This window comes from Mus caroli, chromosome 11 (genome assembly GCF_900094665.2).
Source record: "Mus caroli chromosome 11, CAROLI_EIJ_v1.1, whole genome shotgun sequence".
Lineage (NCBI taxonomy): Eukaryota > Metazoa > Chordata > Mammalia > Rodentia > Muridae > Mus > Mus caroli.
In genome coordinates this window covers 93,970,311-93,978,407 of record NC_034580.1, presented here as the reverse complement: position 1 = coordinate 93,978,407, position 8,097 = coordinate 93,970,311, and the positions used below count along the sequence as shown (strand labels likewise).

At 46.4% G+C, this 8,097-nt stretch overlaps 1 protein-coding gene across 4 annotated transcripts in view; it reads left to right on the top strand.

Moving 5' to 3' along the window:
- Positions 1-580: 580 nt before the first annotated feature.
- The window catches only part of Med1 (mediator complex subunit 1), a 40,842-nt gene continuing 33,325 nt past the window's right edge, over positions 581-8,097 (top strand). Inside the window, exons 1-2 of one of the 4 annotated variants that reach the window (XM_021175427.2) lie at positions 581-888; positions 4,798-4,904. In XM_021175427.2, coding sequence (XP_021031086.1) covers positions 864-888; positions 4,798-4,904 — 132 coding nt within the window. In that variant the 5' untranslated portion in view covers positions 581-863. The remainder of the gene's footprint in view (positions 889-4,797; positions 4,905-8,097) is intronic. The other 3 variants (XM_029483462.1, XM_029483463.1, XM_021175428.2) reach the window with 3 other exon arrangements.

Here is an 8,097-nt window from a genome sequence, read left to right as displayed (position 1 = left end):
TACTTTTTTGTTGTTTTGTTTTGTTTTTGTCCAGGCAGGGTTTCTCTGTAGCCTTGGCTGTCCAGAAACTTTGTAGACCAGGCTGCCCTCATACTCACAGAGATCCACCTGCCTCTCCCTTCGGAGCGCTGGGATTAAAGGTGTGCACCACCACCAGGCAAACTCTAAACACCCAAACACTAAAACTCACTGGAAATCTTTCAGTAGAGAGATTATTTTGTAAGGACAGGTTTTCACTATGCAATCCCCCTTCCTCATTGGGATTATAGGAGTGTGCCACTTTTCCGGGTGCTCAAAGAGCAAACATTTTGCTTCCTTTGAGACAGGGTTTCTCTGCATGCTGTAGACCAGGCTGGCCTCGAACTCAGAGTTCCGCCTGCCTGCTGGGATAAAAGGCTTGAGCCATCACCACCGCCCGGCCGAAGAGCTAACGCTTTTAATTTACAAATTGTGTAACAGTCGGGATGCAAACATAAACTTTCACAGAGACGTCAACACTGGGCACACACCCTTAGACGCCAAGGTGTGAATTCTGAGCCAATCGGAGCCGGGCCTGCTAGAGATCCTGCGGGGAGGACGAAATCAGCCAACCTCCGCGAGACTTTGGTGCGGCTCCTTCTTCCTCTGTCTCGCAGGAACACGATTAATCTCGCGATCTTTGGGAAGTTCCGTTGGGGAAGATGGCGGCGGCCGCGAGCACCCTTCTCTTCTTGCCGCCGGGGACTTCAGACTGAGCCTTCCCCGGAAGAGTCGGGGCCGCTGGTGCGCCGCTTCCCCGGAGCCCAGGCTAACTTGGTTCCCCTCTGAGTGGCGGGGAAAGGCTCCCCGGCTCGTGGCGGACACAAGACCTCCCCGCTGTCAGGATGAAGGCTCAGGGGGAAACCGAGGGTGAGTGACTGGGGGGGGATGGCGGGGAAGGAGGGGCGGGACACCGCTGCAGCGAGCCAATCCGGGAGAGGAGGTGGGGACCCACGCCCCTCCAGGGCCACTGTGCAGGGGATCGGATCCGGGTGGAATGTGCATCTTAGATCCGGACCGTGCCCTACAGATACTGGAGCGCCTCCTCCGGGGCGCTGCTCCCCCGTCCCCTCCACTCGTGAAAGGTTTTCTGCGGGACGAGGGACGAGGAAGTTGAGCCTCAGGGTACTTTGAGCTTAGCCCGGTGGGACCCAAGGAGAGGGAAACTGAAACTTGTTGATGCTTTGTTCCAGGAGAGATCGCTGAAGATGACATTAGAACAATGTAAAGTCAAAGTAATAGAGGGTGTTTTAGCCGGAGTGACTTGGTTCGGTCTTCATCATAGTAAAAGCGGACCGTTTATTACTTGGAATGTCATAGTGTTCAAATACGGTGCTGTGTCTTTACAAACTGTTTTCAGTTGTGCTCGACCGATGGCTTCAAAGCTTGGGGGAGAGGTGTTCAGAACTATAAACTGGCAGGAGCAATCCCCAAACCAGTTTCCCAGTTGAGGGAAGAAAAGGGAAAGGATAGAATCTTCTTTGTTTCTTTTGAGACAAGGTCCCCCTGCCTCAGCCTCCGAAGTGCAGGCTTACACACATTGCGATGGCCAGCTAAGAGTTTGATTCTTGGTTCAGACACTCCCTTACACAATCTGGACTGGCTTATCCAAAAATAAAGTCTCCACAGTTGTAGCAAAGTGGACGATACTCAAAATGAGACATATTAAGATAAATAGCACATTTTCTCTTACGAGGAATCTCGACGTAGGTATGTGTTGGTGTGTGCCAGTTGTGAAAACATGGGACCATGTGGGAACAAAGGAGGTCTGCGGGATAGACAGGTTAATGGAATATGAAATGAAGTGAGAGGTTTGGCTGTTTGGAGGTCGGGGCAGGGTGGCTCTCAGAGGGAGAGGACTTGGACCAAGTATAATGGCCTATATGTATAAGAATGCCAAAATGATACCCATTGCTTTGTATGTTAATTTAAAGATAATTTAGAGGCTGAGAATGTAGAGCAGTGGTTGGAGTAATGTCTTCTTGTCCACGGGTTCAATCCCCAGCACCAAAAGAAAAGGAAAAAGGGAGCCAGGCGTGGTGGCCCACACCTTTGATCCCAGCACCTGGGAGGCAGAGGCAGGCGGATTTCTGAGTTCGAGGCCAGCCTGGTGAGTTGCAGGACAGCCAGGGCTACACAGAGAAACCCTGTCTCGGAAAACCAAAAAAAAAAAAAAAAAAAAAACCCAACTAATTATAATACATCTTCCTTAAATTGTGCTCCAAGTATATCCTTCAAGGTGTTGCATGCATGTGTATGTAATTACCAGTTTTTTTGTTTGTTTCAATTAAAGTTTGATCAGAAGCTGGGCATTACATGCCTGTAATCTCACTGCTTAGAAGGTAGAGGCTGGAGGAGAGGGGCTTATGGACTGCCCTTTCCTTCTCAGCAAGTTCTAGGCTGATTTAACTAGGTAAGACCTTGTCCAGAAGAAAAAAAGGCTGCAGGGAGAACTCAGTCAGTTGATAAAATGCTTCTTGTGCAAACATGAAAACAGGCCTAAGTTTGATCCCCGACAGGTAGATCTGTGGGGTGCACTAACTCACTCACTTATGAGCCTACTCAGTGAGCCCCAGGGTCCAGTAAGAAACCCTGTCTTAAAAACCAACAAGCAAAGAGCCAACTGGTGATGGTTCATGCCTTAGTCCTAGCACTTAGTAGACAGAGGGAGGTGGATCCCTGAGTTTGAAGCCAGCCAGAGCTACAAAGAGACAAGACAGCCAGGGAAGCTCTGTCTCAGCCATACCCCAAAAATAAATAAAAAAGAAGGGGTCTGTTTATAGCGGCACACACCCATAGGAGGCTGATGAAAGGAGACAAGAGGATGCCTTAGAGCTTGGTCTGGGCTATAAAGCAAGCCTGGGGAGGTGACCCATGTTTATAATCCTGGCACTTCATAGGTAGAGGTAGGAGCATGAGGAGTTCACCCTTTACATTTCTTTATTTGGAGGTGGGGCATCTACCATATCCACTGTGGGCTCTGGGGCATGAACCCAGACTCTGATGTTTGGCATCGGGTGCCTCTACTCTTGTAGCCATCTTGTCAGCCCTCAAGGTCATGGTCAGCTGGGCTGTGAGAGACTGTCTCAAAATGGAAGAAAAAAAGCAGGGAGGTGGCTGGAGATCGAGCTGAGGGTTTAAGAGCCCTGTGCTTTTGGCATAGGTTCAGGTTTGGTTCCCAGGAAACACATGTCGATGCAGCAACTCACAAGCATTTGTAACTTTAGTTTCTGGAGTCTCTGTGTCTTCTGACCTCCACGAGCACTGCACAGACATGCCACACATCCATGAGTCAAAACAAAACAACACAAAACAACACAATACAACAACAACAACCCTCCCCCCAAAAAATGCATACCCAACATTGTTTTTTGAAATAAAGAATATGTATTTCATGTGTATGGTGGTTTTGTCTCCCTGTATTTCTGTGTACCAAGTACATGCCTGGTGTCCTCAGAACCCAGAAGAGGAGAGCAGATCTCCTGGGACTGGAGTTACATGTGACTGTGAGCTGCCATGTGGATGCTGGGACATGAACCCAGAACTTCTGAAAGAGCAGCTAGTGCTCTTTAAAGGATGCATTGGGCATTGTAGAATTGTTTTGATGCCAGGACTTAAGAGGCAGAGGCAGGTGGATCTCTATTTGTTCAAAGCCAGCCTTTTTAGACCCTAATACCAGATAAAACAACACGATGCATCTGGGCCTGGAAGGTCCCATGTACTCACGGTGAAAGGTGAGAACCGGCTGCAGAAAGCCATCTTCTGATCTCCACAGGCACTGTGGCCAGTTTACACCTGTGTTCACACTTCACAGACAGCTGGGGATGGTGGCCACACCTTTAATCCCAGCACTTAGAAGGCAGAGGCAGGTGGATTTCTGAGTTCGAGGCCAGCCTGGTCTACAGAGTGACTTCCAGGACAGCCAGGGCTACACAGAATCCCTGTTTCAAAAAAACAAACAAAAAAAGACATCCTCACACAAATAATAAACACAGTCTGGTTTGGTTTCTAGTAGTATTTTCAATATTTGTTTTATATATGTGGATGGTTTGTTTGCATGTATGTCTATGTATCGCATGTGTGGCTGTGGAAACCAGAAGAGGGTGTCAGATTCCCTGGAACTGGAACTGGAGTTAGAAATGTTTGTGAGCTGCCATGTGAATGCTGAGAGTCTCACTCAGGTCCTCTGGAAAAGCAGCATTTGTTCTAACCACTGAGCCATCTCTCCCTTGGTTTTTATTGTTGCTGTCCGTTTTAAGACAGGGTCTCATTATGCAGACCAGACTGGTCTTGACATGACAAAGGTATGACTGCTTCTGTCTCCTGAGTGTTAAGATACAAGGTGCATGTCATTGTGCCTGGCATAAAAATAAAATTTAAAGCTATCTTCTAAGCTGGACACAGTGTGTACCTGTAGTCACAGTGACTCACGAGGCTAGGGCAGGGGATTGTCGGGGCTGAAGACTCCAAGGCCAACAATGGGCAACTTAGTAAGGTTCTGTCTCCAGGAACTTCCGTTAGACAACCTCGTGTGTTGTGTATACACTTGAGACTTAGTTTTCCTCTGTAGCTCAGGCTAGCCTTGAATTTGCAAACCTCCTGCCTCAGTGTCTCCAGTACACGGATGGAACGTATGGGTGACTAGCTGGCTTTCTTTATGTTTTGGAGTACATAACATAAAATGTGCTTTGACAGTTCCTAGTGAGCTACAGGGGCTCTTTTGTAGGGGAAATTATGGAAGTCTTGATGTCTAACGGTGGTTTCTGCTTTCCGTTGTAGACTCAGAGAGGCTGAGCAAGATGAGCTCCCTCCTGGAACGGCTCCATGCGAAATTTAACCAGAACAGACCTTGGAGTGAAACCATTAAGCTTGTGCGTCAAGTAATGGTGAGTATTGTGACTAAGTGGGCGAGGTACTGAGAATTACTGCACAGTTGTACACAACTCATGTGCTGCAACATCACTTTCAGTTATGTCTAACGAAATTAATTAAAAAGTACTTTGTAAAAAAAAAAAAAGAAGAAGAAGAATTATTTAAGAAACTTACCCCCTTGCCGGGTGTGGTGGCACACGCCTTTAATCCCAGCACTCCGGAGGCAGAGGCAGGCTAATTTCTGAGTTCGAGGCCAGCCTGGTCTACAGAGTGAGTGAGTTCCAGGACAGCCAGGGCTATGCAGAGAAACCCTGTCTCGAAAAACAAAAACAAGCAAAAAAAAAGAAGAAGAAGCTAGCCCCCGAATGCGCAGGGGTTGCTAGATCCAATGCTGTGTCCGTGCTTTTACTCATCACAAAACAGCATGGTGGTGTTGATTTCCAAGGCCATCTCAGGAAGGAAGTGCCTTAGGAATTCCTATCCACAGAGGATTTATTCTAGGACCTCTCACAGATCAGAGGCAAGCAGGTATGAGTTTCTGAGTTCAGGGCTAGCCTAATTTACAGAGTGAATTCCAGGAAAGCCTGGGGGACAACAGAGAAACCCTGTCTACAAACAAACAAAAAGGCATTGTCTTTGCACACTATTTATAAACATTCTCCTGTATATTTTAAGCCAATCTCTACATTACTTACAACGCTTAACATGACTATTTGTTATGCTGTGATGTTTATTGTCAGTACAGAACAGTATTCTTTTCCTTTTTAAAGATTATTTATTTTGTGTATGTGGGTACACTGTCTCTGTCTTCAGACACACCAGAAGAGGGCATCAGATTCCATTACAGATGGTTGGGAGCTACCATGTAGTTGCTGGGAATTGAACTCAGGACCTCTGGAAGAGCAGCCAGTGCTGTTAACCCCTGAGCCATCTCTCCAGCCCACAGTGTTTTTTTCTATTTGAGAAGCAGTCTTTGGTGTCCTTCTCTGGCCTTGAACTTGTTTTGGTAGAGCAATTGTGCAAGCTGGCATTGAATTTGTTGTGTAGTTCAGGCAGGCTCTGAGCACCGGTCCTTGTGTCTCAGCTTCCCAGGTATCATAGAGCCCTTCTGAGTCAGCATCTTCTGTGTAGCTTAGGTTGGCCTTGACATTGCTATAGATCTCAGGTAGTCCTCCTGCTGTAGCTTCCCAGGTGCTGAGGTGACAGTTGTGCGCCACCACTCTGCTCTCTTCAGCCTCTCTGGTCTGTGTGAAATAGGGTCTCATTGAGTCTTTAGTTTTGTTTTTCCCTTTGTTCCGTCTCATTCGGTACCCATTCACTGTTAATGTCTTTCTCTGTGGTACTTCTGAGGGGTGCCCCGGTGCGGTGTTACTTCAACTACTTAAGTGGGAGGTGCAGCACTGGAAAGCATGCTGGCTGTATGCTAAGTATTCCTTCACATCACTCAGCCACAGTCAAAGGACAGGGATCCACTTGGTGTTGGTTCTCATAGGTTTAATTTTTCTATATATAAATTACACTTTAATGAGACTATTTCGTCTTCCCTATAATTTCAACATCTTTATTATCATTTATCTGGCCAATCATCAGAATATTGGCTAGTGGAAGAACTAAATTTGTTAATAAGGAACTATATCTTATAACCAAGGGGTGTAATTATTTCAGTGGTAGAGTGTTTGCCTAGCATGAGACACAATCATTAACTAGCATCAGAGGAAGAATAAACCAGAACCAAAGCCCTGGACATCAGGCTCCATGGCAGTGCTTGCTACTATGTGACTTTGATCAAATTCTGTAATTGTAATCTCTGTGAGTTTGTTTGCTCATAGAAGCAGATGATGCTAGTCTGCCTATCTAAGATGTTTTGCTTTGCTTTGTTTTGATTGATTGTGTGTGTGTGTGTGTGTGTGTGTGTGTGTGTGTATGTGTGTGTTTTGACTGCATAGGTGCCTTTGTACCCTGTGTGTTCCTGGTGCCCGTGGAGGCGTGAGAGCCCTTGGAACTGGAGTCACAGATGGTTGTGAGCCCCTGTGTGGGTGCTGGGAGTTGATTCTGAGTCCTCCAGACCAACCAGTTATCCACTGCTGAGCATCTCTCCAGCTCCTTTTCCAAATAGTTTAGTTGTAAGGATCAAATGAGACAGAGGTGGGGAGCCTGGCAGTGGTGGTGCACGCCTTTAATCCCAGCACTCTGAGTTGGAGGCCAACCTGGCCTACAGTGTGAGTTCCAGCACAGCTGGGGCTACCTAGAGGGAGCTAGATAATGGAGGGTGACCTTGAAATGACCTTTATCTCCATATCCTTCCTCCTCCTCAGAGCCCTGAGATTACAGGCAGAGGCCACTCTGATCACTGTTTGCTGGAGATTGAAGTTGGGGCTTGGTGCATGCTGGGCCATTGCCCTCCATTCTGAAACTACGGATTCTATCAGGAAATGCATGTGCATCCTCCTTTAGTTTGCAATCAAAAAAGTACTTTTAGTTTTTTTCTTTTTTTTGTTCAATAGTTTGCTGTTTTGAGGCAGGCTGTCACATATCCCAAACTGTTTTCAACCCTGTAATTCTCCTGCCTCTGTCTCCTGAGTGCTGGCATTTGAAGCTTGCATCACTCTTCCATTACACTTTTTTAAGTACATTTATTTACCTCCAATACAGAGGCTTATTGTGTAGCCTATGTGGGTGCAGTGAACTAAACTCAGGTCTTCTAGAACAACAACAAGCACTCATAATTGCTGATCCATCTTTCTCCAGCCCACCCTCTTCTGTTATAAAAAGAGGATTTTTAAAATAATTACTTCATATGTGTCTATCTATTCATCAGTTTTTGGAGACAGTTTCTTTGTGTTGACTTGACTGTCCTAGAACTAACTTTGTAGATTAGGCTGGCCTGGAATTTACAGAGATCCTCCTGCCTCTGCCTGAGCTGGGATTAAAGGCGTGGCCACTACATTCTTTTTTTTCTAAAGGTTTACTTATTTTACTTTATATGAATGGGTGTTTTGTCTCTGTATTTATTTGGACCATGTCTGTACCTTGAGGCCCCAGAGGTCAGAACAGGGCATCTGTTGAATCCCATGATACTGGAGTTACAGGTGATTGTGAGCAGTCCTTGGGGATGCTGGGAATCAAATTTGGATCCTCTGCAAGGGCAACAAGTACTGTTTTTTTGTTTTTGTTTGTTTGTTTGTTTGTTTGTTTTCTGAGACAGGG